Below are 17,983 nucleotides of genomic sequence, written 5' to 3'. Positions count from 1 at the left end.
GCCCAGTGGAGTGCGCTAGCATGTAGTGCTGCAGGAACTGCCATCGGAGCAGGGGCTCCTCCTGTACGCCGAATTCGGCTCTTATTCTTATTTGTTTTACTTTTTTTCCCTTGACTTCCGTTGTTGCTCCTTCTGAAGAAGCTTGTCCTCGGCACTGTTGGGCTGGCTCTCTTGGGTTTGTCGACCTCGGCCTGCGCGCTCTCCGAATTGGTTCGGCCCCCCTCTGGCTAAGTGCCTGCGTTGCTTCTGCTGCATTGTCTGTCACTTTTTTATCTGCCCGCTCTCGCATTGTTTGTGGCGGTTTTCGTTAAAACGCGCTGGCGGGTTTTTCCAAAGGACGTCTCTCTCTCCTCCTCTTTCTTGGGCTTCGGCCGGAGATACAACAGCATTGCAGTGCTAGCGAACAGAATGTACCCGCGGCGTAGGTCTTGTCGCACTACCAGGAGACCCATCAAGGCCGCTGCATGTCATCTAGTAATACGAATTCTCGCCTAAGCAGCTTCCGATAAGGTCCGTGGACGTCGTGGCGATATCTCCGCCAAAGAGGAATACACAACCGTCAATAGCCGTTATTCACCCGCCTATATAGTGCAGTCTAGCTCTGCAGTGCGTACTGCTTCAAGCCTTGGCCGAAAACAAGTCGAGCGGGGTACCAGTGAAGCGTGGAAGTCGAACTTTATTTTTCTCCCACTGCGTTCTGATATCTGTCGGTCATTGAGGGAGAGAAGAAGGGCAAGAGCGGTGCCGCCCGCGCTGTGTTGTGCACGACCTGGCGCGCTCCACTGCGGCGGAATTTTCCTCGAACTGTCTCGCACGCCAATCGACGGCCGCTGATGCCAGTGACCGGCGCGGGCGCAGATTCGCGCGGTCGATAGTCTCGACGCCGATGGTTGGCGAGAAGAGCGTTTGTATGCGCCATCCGTCGACGCGGCTCCGCTTTTCCCGGTATCCTCGCCTCTCCGCCGCCGTTTTGTTGGAAAAGAGCCGACGCGGGGGGAAAGCTGGGCTGCGAGGATGTGCTCTCTCGAGAGGTCGGAATTGTTCGGCGTTTGGTCACCTCCGAGCTGCGCGCCCGCACGGGGACACTGCACCGGTGGTTTCGGCCGCTCACGGTCGGCGGTTTTGGCAAGCGTGCGCGGCCCCCTTTCCTCCCTCCCGCTGTCATTCCGGGGAAGGGGGCTGTTCCCCCCACCCTACGGCAGCGGAAGGGCTGGGTTAACTGACCCCGGGGGCAGTGATCCTGGTGCCTGCTCCGCTTCCCTCGCCTTTCCTTTTCGCCTCCTCCTCTCTCCGGCAAGAGCACGTGGTTCCTCTTCTGGCGTGCGTTCAACACTGCCGCCGCCGTCGAAGCCTTTTTTTGCGCGCGGACAGCTAGTGCAGGTTCCTGTTCCTCGCCTCCATTTGTCTTCGGCGCTGACTAGTGCGTTCGGAGCGCGGGCGCATGTGCCTAATAAAGGCTGGAAAAGAAAGCCGTATTGGACGGAGGTCGGCGCCATGTCGGGGGATTCGCCACTGCCGAGTCCGGTTTCATTCGCGCAGTGAGGACGAGCCGATGCGGAGGGTTCGCGCCTTGGTCTCGTCAGCGACGTGGGGAGGAAACCGAGCGGCTCCGTCGTCGGGGGCGGGGAGGCCGTCTCCTACCCGCTCTTCGCCGGTTTGCCCGCGAGGCCTCTCCGTTCGCACTCCTCCACGTTTTCTCCTTCAGAGCAGTCCGTGCTTGGGGCGTTATTCGAGGCTCTGTTCACCCTTCCGATGCTATCTGCGGATGGCGTTCTCCCGTGGGAAGAATGTTGCTTCTCTCTCGCCACCTCCCTCTCTCTCCCTGCCTCTTCCGTTTCGAGACTCGATCGTTTCTCTTTCCAGTGCGTGCCGATTTTCGACCCTTGGATCGCCGCCGGTTGACTGAGTAGCGGGCGTCTGCGAAGCCCGATATCCGCTTCGCGTCGTGTCCCGGTCCCCATGCTTAGGGTCACGCTTGCGTCATCATTTCCGCCGATTTCGGGCCAAGTCGTGTCGCTTCACTCTGCAGGAGCATGCTACGGCGACCTTGTTTTGCGACGAAGGCGAATCAGGTTATGGTTCTGCCCGCATCGCCAAAGTGATTTCCCCTTTCTCATTCTATTCTCTCCTCTCGAGTCTGTTCCCTGCTCTGCTCACTAGACTTCACCCTGCTGCACCGCCGCCCGCGTTGAACGTGTCATTTGCCTTTTTTTTTATTTCATGCGGTGGCCTGAGAGAATGCACTCGCTCGTACAGCTGATTTCAGTCAGCGTGAGCAAGTGAAGTTTTTTTTCCGCGCCTTTCATTTCCTGTTAACTAATCCCTGGAGGGCGTCGTGGCCTTTCGCTACTGCTAGGATGCTACGTCGCTACTGCCAAGCGACGTTTGATCTGTCCGAATCGGTGTCTGGCTGCGTTTTCTTTCTTAGCCTTCCCCCTCCGCTCTCCTCCATTGGGTGCCGATGAGCTTATGACGAGGGTATCCCTTCCCACTCAGCTCACTGTACGGAAAGCCCCTCAGAATCAGTTTTCATTTTCGTCAGCATGATTCCTCAGCTGCCCGTGCCCAACCCCTTTGTAAAGACGAGAGTAGTATGACGGGGAGCACTATTATTGCTTTTGCATTTTGCGTGTAAGAGGAGCTAGAGTGGGTCGTGCGTCTCCAGGAAAACAGCCGAGACAAAGGCCTGGGAGAGATTATAATTACTATTTGGCGGCATTATGATGAAATGCTCGTGTTTTGCTTCGAGCTGTGCTTTCTGCGCTCGATGCGTCGTTGACGTCGTGGTTTGACGTCCTCGTTGGCTGCGACGCGGCGTCCTTGGTGCACTTTTGGGCGACGCCCGTGGAGACTAGAGTCGCTCCGGAGAGAGGGCGCGCGCGTTCCCTTCGCAGTACTTCGGAGTAGGGTGCTTAAGATATCAGATAGCAATTGCCGAGGCCGGCAACATCCTTCACAAGGTGATGGTTCGGGCTAGTGGGTATGCGTTATGATCCATAGCGCAGCAACAAAACAAAACAGGGGAAAACACACTATGGATCATATGGACCATAACATCCTTCAGTTTTTATTTATTTATTTATTTATTTATTTATTTATAAATAAATAAATAAACCACCACTACTACTACTACCGCCTCCCCAGAACGTACCGGGCCTTTCGCGGAACCGGGAAGGAAAGGCCCGTGGCATTCCAACAGGCTCGTGTGCTTATTTGGGCTCGAGGCCGGTCCTTGTCGCGAATCATGTCCGTCGAAAGTGCGAGATAAGTTTCGGTGGGTTGCTGCTGCTCCTGCTGCTACGGAGTGGAGCCTCGTGTCCTTCGTTCGAGGTTGTGGGTGCTGCCTCTTGAGGCCAGGTCTGTTGCGGGCAAAAGAAGATCGCGCGAATCGTTGCATTCGCCCACTTGAAATTTAGCCAGTTGAGTGCGCGGTCTTATCTTTTTTTCTCTCATTTATTTTCTTTGCGGAGGGCACCTGTTGGAAAGTAACTCCCGAGCAATTCATCCGCCAGGGAGGCCGACTTATTTCTCACGGGGCTTGCCCCCGCACGTGGACCGTTCCCTGGTTTACTTCAGTAACCGCGCACAGAGCAGTGCAATTCTTGCACCGATAGGCTGCGGGACGATGTTTAGTGCCTGCCTTATTTCTTCCGAGTCCTCGCTGGGAAGGACGCAGCATTTGTCCTTCGTACGCGCGTGATCCCGTGCATCCAGACGTGAGCTGGACTGTTCACCGTTTCTCTCTGGCATCTGTTCAGGCTCGACTGTGACGAAATCGCGCCGTTCGCAGTGTCCTTAAGTGTTTTGAATGGACGCTCGCAAGTAGACGTTTTAGGAGGCAATGGTTTGACGGCACCATGTTCTTTCGTCCCAGTGTATCCGCGTCCGTACCCTGCGGTGGTGGCCGCCAATACTCTGGGTAGTGTCCCGGCCCCGTGGATTCCCTTATTCGATCGGCGACGAAATGCGTCTGCTTGGCGCGTGAAGTGCCATCGCTCGCGTGATCTGAAAATGTCCAGGCGTCACCGTACACCGCTATTGAAGATCGTGCAAGGTCACAGTATCCTACGTATGTGCGACCTTGTGCTCTTACAAGTACGACATTGTGCCGTTAGGGAACAGCAACATCGGTCGCACAATCCCTACCGGAGTGCAGTGGCGCATCGCTTAACCGCTGCCCCACTGCGCTGGCAGTGGTATGAGGACCAGGGGTTGGCAACCTCATGAGGTCGACCTCAACCTCAAAATGACCTGACCTCAACCTCACATCGTGAGGAGGTTGAGGTGAGGTCGGCGACGGCTCGAAATTTTGTGAGTGAGGCCAGCAAATCAGACGTCAACCTCACGCGTGAGTTTGAGGTTGAGTGAGGGCGAAATTCTGAAGTCGAGACTTTTTCGAGTTGCCACGTCTTACTCCGACGAGTGCCGCTTCCGAAGCGGAGTTGCAGCGCATCACCGCAGTGTTCATGCAATGACGCCTGGTGTTCGGTTTCCCCTGTTTGGACAACCGGATGCCACAGTTCCCTCTTAGCTTCCGGTGCTGCGCCGTAATGTCCGTTCAGTCCGAGCCTACAGGAAGACGCACCCCTCTGGTCTTCCCGGAAGGAGTGTTACTATCACAGCACGCCACTCTCCCTCCCCCTTGCCCCGCTGGCGTAGCACCCGGCTGCCTGCCGGTCGGCTCAAACTCCCGGGTGCGCGCAAAGCACGTAACTCACGTTGACCCGCGGCAGCTTTGTTTGATGCCGCAAACAAATAAGTTCAGTCCAACAAGCACGCAATAAATTCGTCGCAGCGCGGATGGCCCCAAGCAAGACTGCTTCGTGTTAATGCTCGTTGTCGGCGCTGACCTCATGGCTCTTGCCTTGCAGTCGAATAAAGGGGACCCTGCTGTACATTACCAGCTGGCTTAACAGAAACTAGAGTATTCGGCACAGGCGAGAGAATGTGGTTCAGGTGCTTCCTAACAGGACACCTGCTGATTTCATTAATAAACCACAAAGCCAGAAAAACCTGTCTAACACCGTCGAAGCTTTTGATCGGTGACTTCCCCTTTCGAATCTCACACTAATTCTGTATATTCCCTTTCCGCAATGCAAGTAGATGAAGATATAATTTCAGTTTTTTATCCTTCAGAATAACCTCCCTTTCGTGTCCGGTTCCTTGTTCCTTCTCGGAAATTCACTTATTTGCCGAAACACCGCAGCACGAAGTGAACGCGCCAGCATAGCGGAGTTGCAGCGGCGAAAAAATGCAAAACTATAATGAATGTAGGGCGATGTGGTAGCTGATTCCTTTTCCCTTTTTTTTAACAAAGATATGTGAATAGAACTGATTACAGGCTCGGGCTGTGCTGCTGAGTCGCTGTTTCAAACCTAATATGACGCTTAATGGGGCACACTGTCGTTCGCTTCTGTTTTAGTGTGCCATTTTTGTTGGTATGTTTCTAATCATCCTCTTTTTTTCTTTTCTCGTTTTTCTATTTTGTAGATATCCATCGTTTCGTTCACCTTAAACGGCTTCGCAGAATGCTCGCGCGGTGCTTTTTGCTAAAAAACGTCGAGGATGCTGGCGTACTATTGATTAGTTCAGTTTTGAAGGAAAACAAGTGATTGACTGAAAGCAGCTTGTCTCAGACTGGTTGACGAAATGGTACCCAGAATTCTGTTGAGGCGTATGAGTACTTAGGCGGTTTTTTTCCACCGTCAGGTGAGGGCGTCTAAGGAGACCTCAACTGATGATGTTGAGTGAGGTCGGCAAATACTTTTCGAGGTCGAGGTGAGGTCCAGATTTTCGAGGTCAAATGGCCACCTCTGATGAGGACCCATCCATGTGTGAATGTTAAGTAGAGTATGACCAATGCTGCATGTATGGACATTAGCCCACTAAAGATATCACGTTATACCCTTAAGGGCCCCTTTTGAAGAATGGACGTCTGATTTCGCACGTGTACTCGGTTTAACCACGTTAAACCCCCATACTAATTTTCTGTCCCTGTCTCTTTTGCGGCGTCCTTAGTATTAGTTTCAGTTATGAACTAACCCGAACCAAAGTACTTCTTGAGTGCCTAGGCGGCCTTGGCTGGATCTGGAGTCGCCTGCCCCCTCTCTAACGAACGCCTTGTTTTCCAGTTTAGCAGCTGTTTGTCGGTTAGATCGCTTAGCATCTGTGAAGTTAATAATAATACTTTTCCTGGCGCCAGTCGGCATTGTGTTCGCGAGGAATGCTGCACCTGTGGAAGCTGTGCACCTGCACCCTCTGAGGCCATGCTGCACCTGCATATCCTCACAGGCACAACCGGCGGGGACTCGCCGGCTGCTGTATTGTGGGGGTGGTGGAAACAATTATTGCCAAATAGAGAAGGGTGCAAACGCCCTAACATGGCACGAGGCAACCCTTACAAAAGGACCTGTCTCGTCCCTGTCTCCCCATTGTGCAGGGGATGTCTTTGTGTTCTTCGCGCCGTCACGGGCATAACCACTCTTGAAGAAGCTTAGGCAGGAAGGGCCGTCAAGGGGTTGTCGAGGCTTCGGGAATGCAGGAGATGCGTTAGGATAAGGCACAGCCGGTCTCTAGAGGGGGGGGGGGGGGGGGGGGGGGGGGGGGGGGGCGGGGGCTCATTCATACGGCCTTCGCATTCGCCGCAGAAGCAATGCGAGTTTTTCTGCGGGAGTTACGCCGCCCGCCGCCGCTAGAGGCGCGACGACCCCACCGCTCGCTCCCCGCCTGCATCTGCGGCGGCGGGTGGCTTTTGACTGGTTTTGCGCTGTGGTCCGCTGCTTCATGGTGAGCGTAGTACCGAAGTCAAAGAAAACAAAATCCAGATGCTTAAGCTGCGTATCGTATCGCCAACAATGTCCACATGTGCACAGATTCTTCGTCACAAACTTTGTTCGATGAAAACATTTAAAGTGAGGAATCCCTCTCCCATTCCTCACAACCATGTCGAGCATTTCTGGTTTTCAGTCCAGAAGGAAATACTGTGATCACTTCCTCTCTTATATATCATGGTCCGTGATTAAATGACAAGTTGCTGTGAGGTTTAGTGGAGCTCCGTTAAGTTGCGGAAAACTTCTTTTTGTGGGGCTACTTTGTTTCCTGAATGACGTGAGGAAAGTTCATGCTCACGGGAGGTTTATCGAAAGCAAGGACGAGGCTACAGATATGCAGGAGAATAATGCAAAGCTGGTAGTCATCGCCTCCCAGATAAGTTTGCTCGCTCGTAAAGGCCGATTTTATTGAGACAGAGCGCAGTTCCTAATTTTGCTTTGCTGGCAGTTAGTTCATGCTTGCAGTTACTGTAAACAAGTGACTTAATTTTCGCATTGTCATGTGGTGGGATGGGCGGTCGTGAGGCGCCGCCAAACTTCAAAATGCCTTTCCAAGAGGAAATCTTGGACGTCGCGTGCGTGCAGCGTGCTCCGCTCCAGCAGCCAGGGTTGGGTTCCGTCTATACCCGTTCCTTTCGCGAATGACATGACACGTTTTCCTGGGTAGCACCATGAATTCTTGCTAATGCCGCTGTTGTGCAAACATAAAGCAGCTGTGCTTGAAATTTCAGTAGCTATATTTGCTCTGCAGAATCCTTTACTCATTGAAACTCGCCATGCAAGTATTACATGCCGCATATCATTCTACACACTCCTAAGTAACCTGCCGGAAGACGAACTATAGAAGCTGAAAGCCTTGCTTTTTAGCCAAATATAAAGGTAAGACGTGTTGACGTTTGTGCTCGAAGCATACGTTCGACCATACAAAGTCCGGCTCTAGGAGTGAGCGCGCAAACGTTATCCGTTGTTTCAGATTTCGCCCATGGGAAAGGGGCTGACTACGCGGTCTTTGCGTAAAGCGTAAATGGCAAAATATAAAGGCTTGACAGTTACCACTGACGCGGTCCGAATTGGGAGCGAGCGCGCGTTCTCCTTCGGTGTGAACGGCGGTCGCAGCGGCGGAGCGGTGTGGCAGTGGCGACCCCACCGAGGTGCGGCGGGAGGCGGAAACAGACCCCATTGCGAAGGCCGTAAGAAGAAAAGCGCGCGTCCCCTCGAGACCGGCCGTGGATAAGGTAGGGAATGCAAGAGATAGGCGGGATCAAGTGACCATGAAGCGAATTCTTCCCTTGACAGCTGTCTTCCTTTTTTTTTTCTGTAAAGAACCTGAGTGATCGTCGCTTCGGTTGTTAGGAGAGACAGACAGCCAGACAGAAAAACTTTATTTCTGCAAGTGAGTTTCAGGCCCTTTTGGGTCCCTGGGCCACTGCGCGGTCCCGCACTGAATCAAGTAGGTCATGCCGGGACATGACGTCGGCAGCCCGAGTCACGGCAGCAAGCTGCGATGTCGGGTCTGCAGACGTGAGCAGGACCTCCCAGTCCTCCCAGCTCGAGATGGCGTGCTGTCCCTGTGGGGGAGGCTCAGCAGGGCAGCCGAAAAGGATGTGGGAGAGTGTGGCGTGAGGGTCGCCGCATAGGGAGCATGCAGGGGGACGTGCCACATTAGTGGGATAATAGCTGAGGCGATGACAGCGCGGGTCTGGCGGCGTCTGAAGAGGATCTTCGGCATACATTTGTCTGGCATGCACGTGTGCGAAAGAGAAAACAGATGACGATGTTAGGAATGTAGTAACTGCTGTGTCGTGGGAAATGGTAAGTCGTGTACGTGCTATTTATGAGTTCGGTTGCAACGTCTCCTTTCCCAAGTGTTTGGCTGGTCGAGGGAATTGCAGAGTCTTGGCTTTCCTTTCCCCGACAATTGTTTAATCAATATTCTTTCCCCACTCTGTGATTAGTTGGCGGAAACCTTATTTTCCTTTCCCTAACCACTGACCGGTGAGGAGGGTCGCTTGTTACCTTATTGGTTGCTGTCCCCGCTAAGGGACAGAGGTGCTGAATGTAAGCGCTCTGGGTTGAACCGCGGCTGAATTCGTCTGATCAGCGGTTTAGTCATGTCGTAAATAGTTTCCTCCTTGCTCGTTTCTTCTCGTTTTGTGTTGTAAATAGTTAACCTTCTCCTTTCCTCGAGTAACGCGAATGTTTGCGAGTTAAAAAGACCGGATCATCAAGAAACCCCGACTTCATCCTCAACAAGGTGTTTCCTCTCATCGCCACCTGAAGGGGGAAACTCAACTGCATGCTTTATGTTAATTCAGGAGAGGAAAAATTTGAGGAAGGGTGGAGGCGGCCTGTGTATACGCGAAGGGGAGAGCCGAGGGAGTGAAGCCACAAACGGCGACAGCTTTCGCTGTCTGGACGAAAAGGGGCAGAGCTGTTCCCGCTTCCCATAATGGGTCGCCGCTCGGAGACAGGAGCGGGACCCGTGCCATGTGTGCTGCGCGGCCGGCGTTGGGAAAGCGCTTCGCCGGCGGCTGCCGAGACTCGCTCCTCAGTCGCCCCCGGAGACGACTCCTTGCTGCTCGGCGGCGCGTCTTCGAACGCTTCGCAACCCGCTGTGCGCGCGGTTTTAGCCGCACACTGCGTGACTTGTGTGTGTGTGCTTATGGTCTGACGCAAGGGGCCCTGCCCATTACTCGCTCCGGACCAGATGGGCTGTCACCGGGCAGGTGCCTTTTTCCGACGCCGCCGCACCTTTGTCGGTGGGCGTCGTCTGCCGCCATGTGGACGCAAGGGTGCGTTGTTAGCCGTCGCTTCTTTTTTTAATCACTGGTGCGTTGACTATGTCGCCGTCGGCGCAGATGCGATGGGCTGTTGAAGGTCGATCGGACGGTTCTCTTTAGCCGCTGGGACAGTCGAACCTGGCTGTGACGCCTCTGTTGGGATTTGGCGGTAGGACGGCAGCAGTTATTAGTTCCGTGGCTTGGAACTTCGTCTCCAGTCGCTCAATGACGAATGTTAGCTTTGCAACAGTAAAACCTAAAGGAAAATGACCTGGTAGTTTCGCAACAACACTCGGAAAACGTCTATTTAGTTGTGTGTGTGTGTGGGGGGGGGGGGGGGGGGGGAGGTCTTGGCTGTTAAGGTCAGTGAATTCCTCAGTCTGCTGAAATTGCTCTTCTGCATCTTGTCTTTGTCATTGGCTTCACACCTGGTTTTTAATGCGTAAGCATTGTATGGCTGTGTTTGCGGTTTCATGTCATCACGATAAAGTTCGAACGAATTGGGTTATAAGAAGAAAGAATGGTTGCATTAGATAGAACATCAAAAAAAAATCTCTCGGGGGAAATCATGAGGTGCACGGGGGTAATTAATTAGAGCCAAACATGTCCAAAAAGTGGACGGCGCCGGAGCAAAAGTGGCGCCAAATGTGAAAACACCGGAAGTGGGTGGAACTAAAGCGTGGCGCCAAATTTGAAAAACCGGAAGTGTAGACGGAGCGAAGCGTGAGTAAAGAGGGGCGAGGAGGCGTCAGTGCTTACGCATTCCTCAACTGCGGGTGCCGCAGTGATCTCATAATTTTTTCCCCTCTCCGTTGATTGCTATTGTGTCCCGTTTTCTTTTTTTCTGCACCAACGTCTACCCTTGTTTCCTGTCGTTCGCGAGTGGAAACTGAGACGATGTCAGTGGACTCCATTTCCTGTATTTTCCTTGCTGATGAAGTTTGGTCGGGGCTAGACCGCGCCAGCCTCGTAGTTTTAGCTAGTTTGCGAAACCGTACCGCTCTGGGCGCGTAATGAAGTCTGCGGTAATGGCCCATTTCAGCGACAACTCCGCAGTAAGTTATGTGCGTACGGGTTTCCAGGGAAAATAACGTTGCTTCGTTATACGACAACGTCGTAACAGCGAGTTTTTTCTGCGTGGTTTTTGTGTTCCACACTTTGGCAGCAGGGTCACCTCGAGTATTTTTCCACCTTGTTCTTTCTGCGCGGCGTTTTCCCGGTTTGACTTACGTTTTCTTAAATCCGTTTCCGTCGCTAGGGTGATTTGATTAACCCTTCCCGTCCGCGGAAGCCGTTCCAAAGCGACATCGTTATACGATTTCACTCGGCTTGCGCGTTGCGGGGATTTTGTAGAAAAAGCACGTTTTCCGACGTTTGCGGGGCTTCTTCTGTGGGCGTCCCGTGCGAGTTAGAGCTGTGCCGGTTGAATGCGATTCCGCGAATTCCTGCGCCGGTTCCCGCGCGCGCACAGACAGCACAGAATGCGTGCTCTGTGGGGAAAAGAAGCCCTAAATTGTGTGCGACCCCTCCCGTTTTCCCGTTTATTTTTTCCATGTCAGTGGCGTTCGCTCTGCATTCACGCGCACCTTTTCGAAATTTCTCGGGAATACTATTCCCTATGCTGTTCTGTTTTTCCGTTATTAAACTGAGTGATCAGCGCTCGTTAAAGAAGGCGAGGGTAGAGGTTAGGGACGAACACTTAACGCGGTAAATCACTTGCACTTGTCCGGAATGGCCTTGGTAATACCGGCGTGCGCGGGTATGCTAAATTTTTAATATCCAGTGGTATAGTCCTCTTTCCCTTCGTGACGGTGGCTATGGCGGTCGACTGAAGAGCCCAAGGTCGTGAATTTCAATCCCGGCATTTCGAACCGGGCGAAATGCAGAAACGCGGCCTTGTGCAGAGATTTCGGTACACGTTGAAAGACCCTGGGTGTTCGAAATTTTTCTGGAGCGGCGTGCCTCGCGGCCTACTAGATTGCTGTGACGAGTAAAAAATAAATAAAATCAGTCTTTGCCTCTATGATTGCGCTCTAATACGGCTGGATTAGTATTAAATCGTGGCCGATTATTCGGCGGGTGTTAGGTGCGGTCACTGGAAAAGTCTCGAGTGGAATAGTACTGTGCGGAATGGGTTTTAAGTGGTCGTCCTCGGCTTTGGCTTGGAACGGCTATAGCCTTTGGACGAAAATACACACGCACGCATACACATAGAGGGAGAGAGAAACTAGATTGAGGAGCGTAGGAAGTCGGTCTTGTCGTAGGTTCATTCTTGCAAAAAAAAAAAAAACAGAAAATTTGGGGTTTTAACGTTCCGAAGCGACACATGGGCTATGAAGGGACGCCGTTATGAGGGCTGCGGATCAATTTCGACCAGCTGGGGTTCTTTAGCGTGCGCTGATATCGCACCGCACACGAGTGCCCTTTGCGTTTCGCCTCCACCGAAACACTGCCACCGCGGCTGGAATTAAAGCGGAGCCCTCCGGCTCAATAGCCTAGCGAACTGAACCACTCCGCCGCGGCGTAAACAGCGTGACGTTACGGGACAACAGCGCTCATGTTGTTCGTCATTCGTCCCTCCCGTCTTCCGATTCTGTGCTGAACCACGCCGATGCTGTTACAGCATTGATCTAAAGTGCCGGCTTCCGAGTCGTTTGTCGGAATGAGACAGTCGTAGTGCGGTCATTTCGAAGTGTCACGGTGATTGTTCTGCAGCTAGGCGAACTTTGGATTCCCCCCTTTTCTCTCTCTCTCTCTCCGAAGTGTGTGAGGGTGGAGAGGTTTTTCTCGCCAACGGTCCTCAAACTGCCGCCACGTGCGAATTCTGCCGTGTCGTATTTCCAGTTGCACCGATAGCGTCTCTGTTTAGAAATACAACTGCCGTTGTAGAAGCTCACTCGGCGTCTGTCCGGCAAAACAGGGATCGACCCCTGTTTTGTGGGTGTGTTAGGTGATTATAATAATAATTGGTTTTGGGGGGAAAGGAAATGGCGCAGTATCTGTCTCATGTATCGTTGCAAAACACGTGTTCGTACCAGCCAGTACAGGTTGTGGCGGGAATTTTCAGTCATATCTCGGAGAAACAAATGCTCTCGGCGGCGTTCCTGTGTTTTTCTATCCCCCCCTCCCCTCGGACGGCGGGTGAGCGGAACGGCGACTGGACGCGCAGGCCCTCGTGTTCTCCGGGCGCGTCGTCGCATTGTCCCTCGTGGCGGATCGTGATTTATTTTCCGCGCTCCCGCGAGCAACTGTGTGGCGGAACAAGTGGGACGCCACCGCGACGGGCGGGATTAGTTGAGGCGTTTCCCGCCGACGACGCGAAAGGGGTAGTTGTCCGCCGCAGTCGTATGCTGGCTGCTGCGAGGACACTGGGGCCCGCTGTGGCGCTTTCACCCAATTGGCGTCGCATATATGCGTGCCCCGTGCGCGGCAAGTTCGTCTACTCGCGGGACAAGAAGGCGTCGGGCGTGGCCACGCGCAGCCACGTTTTGCGACAGTAGAGAGGTGTAGCGTAGCCGGCTAGCCGTACGGCAACGCGTTGCCGTCGCTACCGTTGCCAGGCTTGTGCCAAGCCACATTTGCCGTAGTTACCGTGTTTACCGTACGGCGCCGAAGTGTGTTTGGCCTGAGCGGCACCTGGGTATGAGCTGTACTTCTGTGCCGGCAGTACTCCTTCGGAATGAGCATGGCTTCGTTGTAGCTGTAGGCACCTTCGCCTCAGACACACTGCGGCCGAGGGGAGGCGCGGTGATTTCCGCGTGTACTGTATACGCTGATTCACTCGTTTTCTCGTCTCCCCTCGGTTTCTGCATTCTTTCGCGAGTTGCATATAACAGGGCGGTAGGCGGTGCGCGACCGACTGCAGCCTAATTGCCGTACACGCATGGGTTCCCCTGGTGGCTGCTTTCTTTTACTGCCGCCGCGAATATAAAGTGTTCTTCCGAGACGTACTACGGGCGAGCGAGAGACGGCTCGGCCGTTCCGTGGAGCAGTTCATCACCGTTCCTCACTGCCGACGCGCTACAGTGTTGCGAGTGGTGGGTGTCCCGCCTCGTGAAGCCAGCAGCCGCCCGCTCCCTCATTAACGTTAAGCGATCGGTGCTAAACGGCCCGCGAGCCGGCTGTGCGTTTCAGCACTTCCGACCGCGGTTTCCCGCAAGTTTTCCAGCGTGCCGTCGTCGTGTTCGCTTGTTTCGCCCACGTCTCTGGCGAGGAGGGGAAAAAAGGGCCTTAGGTGCGGTGGTTGGTGATGTGTTTTTTCCGGTTTATCCGGGTCTTTCTCTCTTCTCTCTGCCGCTTTCCATACAACCCGGCGCCGTTGTGACGGCGGCGCGCAACCGCCCCGGCTATTTCTTATCCCCCGCCAAGCAGGAGCCGCGGCTCGTTTATCCGCGCTGCTGCTCGGCGCATCGATGAGGAGGAGGAGGGGGGAACGGCAGCGCAGCGCGCAAACTTCCGCGTGAGCGTGCGCTGTCTGGCGTCAAGGCGGCAGCAGCAGCGCGCGCGGGGATGATCCCCGCCGCCGCCGCGCTGCTTGCGTCGGCCCGGTCGCGTGGTTGCCGTTCCGCAGCCGGCGCTCGTCCCGCTGACCCACAAAGTGGGAGAAAGCCCCTTGACCCACATTTTCCACTTGCCTCTCTGGGTCACAGATTTTGTGCGTTGCGCGCAACCGCTCCCCTCGCGACGCCGCAACAACCCTTCCTTGCCGCCGCTTACGTAGGTTGTATACGCAATCTTTTATTCGCGCGGTTGTGGCTTGTTTGCGCTTTGCTGCTGGCGCTCCTGCATGCTCCTTGCTTTGTCTTCGCCTTCTGGGGGCTCCCGCTCCCTCCAGAGGCAGCAGGTTGTGCTAGCAGACACTGCGGCTGCCTACGTCCGACTCGTTTCCCTGAGCACCTATGCGTGCCTGTCTGTCAAGGCGGCGACCGTGCTGTGACGGTCCCCGCCCGCCGAAGGGACTCGGTACACCAGGGCGGCCGTTGCGGGGTGGCCCGCGCCGCTTTCCGTCCTGGCAACCCGCTTACGGCACACCGGCCCGAAGGCTAGACGGGGGAATGCCTTGGGCCCGCGCTGCAGCTGCTGCTACCGTGGGTTTCGCTGATGTATGCGACCAGCTGGCTGCCCGAATGATGGCGTGGGACTCGGCTGCGACGCCGTTTTGCTCATGGCTGGCCGGCCAACACTTCTTGGCGTCCCGGACGGCGCACTGCTGGGTGCCCGGTTACGAGCGAAATAAATACTTGGCAGTGCAGCGGGCTGCCCTGGAAGTGGGTCGCGTGTGTGTCTCACTGTGTTGCCGGGGGAGCCCACTTCCTGGTGAAAAACTTTCCGGCGATCGACGCGGTGCTGCTGCTGCCTCGCGTTGTTAGCTTTGCAGTTTTTTTTTTTTCGCGAACGGGGACGTTACAAAAGAAGAAAAACAGGTCGTAAATAACGCCAGGTGGTAAATGTGACCCTTTGTAACAGTAATACCCCGCATATATCATTAGTAGGTCGCTCTTAGCATTCCCTTAACTGATGCAAGGAGCTGATAGTTGCCTCGAGACATTGTCCACTACAGGAAATGCCAGGAGAAATGGAAATGGCTTTGTACATTTTTTTTACTAAGACATGGAACAAATGCAAAGTAGAGCACCCTGTCAGGCTAATTGATATTATTCTTTACACATGGTTAAGTTGTGCAAAAAGAACTTGCGCAAAAAAGGACACAGGACAAGTGCCACATATCCTGTCTTGTGTGCATTCTTTTCGCACAACTTTACCATGTCTAAACAAATGCAAAACGGGAAAATATAGATTTCTTGTGATGTGTGTGTACTTCACTTGTTAACGTTATACTTGGTTGTGCTTTCCTTTGCACAGCACTGGCCAGAATTGTCATTTGGTTACTAACTAGACTTTCAATGGGGAAAGCTAATTTATTCAGCTACTCTACTTTGCTCTCCACAGCAACACAGCTCCCTCATGCACTTCAGCTCTGCCCATATTGCCTTCTTTACTTATGTTTCAAAAAGTGTCCACATCCTTGTCTGTGCTCCATTTTGCGAGTGCCCATTGGATTGAGGTTAACCTGCCGTGCCTTTCTTTGTTTTTTGCTGTTTGCAGGTCGGTCACAGACCCTCGAGATGGCAAGCGAGTGGCCCTCAAAAAGATGCCCAATGTTTTCCAAAACCTGGTCTCCAGCAAGAGGGTTTATCGGGAAATCAAGATGCTCTGCTTCTTCAAGCACGAAAATGTAAGTCCAGCAGAGCACGGGCCAGCCGTCAGAGAAAGTGCAGTGATGCATGTGAACGAACCAGTTCTAGTTCATTTTCCTTAATTTCTTTTTTTTCTTATGCACGAAGCTGGAATGTCTGTATACTAGTGCTGTAGTGCGCATTTCTGAGTTCGATGAAAAGTACCACTTTATTTGGTGTGCTTGCTGTCCTCTACACCCTGCAGGTTCTGTCAGCTCTGGATATCCTACAGCCTCCACACCTGGATTTCTTTCAAGAAATGTATCCTCTTTTTTTTTTTTGCATAAATGTTATCATCACTGTTGCAACACCAGGGAGTTAATTCCCTGGTGGCTGGGTAATCATTTCCTACTACTAAGTACCCTTTTCCTCTGCCTTGTTGCGGGAATGGTGGCATGTTGATCATGCTCACAAGTATGTGCAATGCAGAGTCGTTCCATTGGAGTTGTTCGGCTGTTTTGTGGCTTCTGGTTTCATTAATTTATTGAATGGTAGTACCTTGATTACATGACATTATGGGAAAAAAAGATGAAAAGGCATATAAGGCAGCATGTAAGCAAGTGAAGCCAGAAATAATTGCAGAACGCAGCAGATGAATAAACGAAAGCAATCAACAAGACTAAGGCAGCCTAAACAAGGTTTAGAATATATTTTTCACACCTGTAGGTAGTGTCCAGTGTGTAACTGGCCTGATGTGAGGTTCCTTGACTGAAACTCTGCAGATATGTCACAACGGAGCTGATGCAAAGTGATCTGCACAAAATCATAGTTTCTCCACAGCCGCTTACTTCAGATCACTTGAAAGTTTTTCTCTACCAGATCTTGAGAGGTGAGTGTTCTCTCATGCTTTGTCCATGAGACTTTCCCCTTTGCATGTGTTGCGTGGCAGTGGCTCATGAAACAATTCCCTTTTCCCCACAGGCTTAAAGTATTTACACTCTTCAAGGATACTTCATAGGGACATCAAGCCTGGCAACCTTTTGGTTAACAGCAATTGTGTTCTTAAGGTAAGCTAGCCCATTATTGTATTGAAAGTGTGCCGGGCAGCCAGGATGTGAGGAAATAAGAGTATGCATCATTTTAACTGGGCTTATCTAACTCGGCACTCAACTACATAGCACTTTAGTTGCAATGTCCAGAAAAGGCACGGTTTGAGGTGGGTGAGGGTAACAGAAATGTGGAACAGCTAGGTGCCTTTCTTGTTAAATAACACCTTGCTACTTGCTCTGCTGTTGTCCAGATCTGCGATTTTGGGCTGGCCCGCCTGGAGGAGAGGGACGAGCAGCGGCACATGACGCAAGAGGTGGTGACCCAGTACTACCGGGCCCCCGAGCTGCTGATGGGAGCACGTCACTACGGCTCGGCTGTCGACATCTGGTCTGTGGGGTGCATCTTTGCCGAGTTGCTGGGCCGCCGCATCCTGTTCCAGGCGCAGACCCCCATCCAGCAGCTGGAGCTGATCACTGAGCTGCTGGGCACCCCCATGCTGGAGGACATGAAGCACGGCTGCGAGGGCGCCCGTGCCCACCTGCTGCGGCGCCCCTCCAAGCCGCCTTCACTGGCCGCCCTGTACACGCTCTCCCCTCAAGCGACACACGAGGCAGTCCACCTGCTCTGCCAGATGCTTGTCTTCAACCCTGTACGCATAGGCTCTTCACTGTCATCATCCTCTCTCTTTCTCATGCCTCTTTAGGGTGGAACACTGCCCAAAATATCGGAGGTCGCTTTGCATGTGGTTGTGATCTTTGCCAAGCCATGATATAGGGTCTCTCTCGTGCTGCTCCTGAAGCTCTGGAAGCCTGCGGTGGCCCGGAAGCATAGTTTTCTTGTTGTATTTTTTGTGGCCGTAAGAGGCACTTAAGCTCTCAATATCTACCAGTGACCATGAAACTCATGCCTAGTGGCTATATATGGATTCCATAACTGTAGTACAGTGCCTTGTGTGGCATATTGCAGCCTGCTTTTTTGCCTTTGGGGTCTGATGTTCTTTTTCTGTGCACTTTTGAACTGCCCCTTACTAGCAGAGCAAGTTTGTTCCCATAACGTCTTTCTAAACAAAACTTAAAAACAATGTTACTGGCACTTGGCATGCTTTGCTGCACTGTTTGAGCCTCTGTCCATTTCGTCACAAGTTAGT

General features: G+C 53.0%; 1 protein-coding gene across 1 annotated transcript in view; it reads left to right on the top strand.

The window, feature by feature from the left end:
* Positions 1-17,983, top strand: part of nmo (serine/threonine-protein kinase nemo) — an 87,583-nt gene that overhangs the window by 57,187 nt on the left and 12,413 nt on the right. The window contains exons 3-7 of the mRNA XM_077654529.1: positions 15,716-15,845; positions 16,052-16,107; positions 16,569-16,675; positions 16,768-16,853; positions 17,087-17,485. Coding sequence (XP_077510655.1) covers positions 15,716-15,845; positions 16,052-16,107; positions 16,569-16,675; positions 16,768-16,853; positions 17,087-17,485 — 778 coding nt within the window. The remainder of the gene's footprint in view (positions 1-15,715; positions 15,846-16,051; positions 16,108-16,568; positions 16,676-16,767; positions 16,854-17,086; positions 17,486-17,983) is intronic.

Source organism: Amblyomma americanum, chromosome 2 (genome assembly GCF_052857255.1).
Source record: "Amblyomma americanum isolate KBUSLIRL-KWMA chromosome 2, ASM5285725v1, whole genome shotgun sequence".
Lineage (NCBI taxonomy): Eukaryota > Metazoa > Arthropoda > Arachnida > Ixodida > Ixodidae > Amblyomma > Amblyomma americanum.
This window is presented reverse-complemented; position numbering and strand designations above follow the sequence as displayed.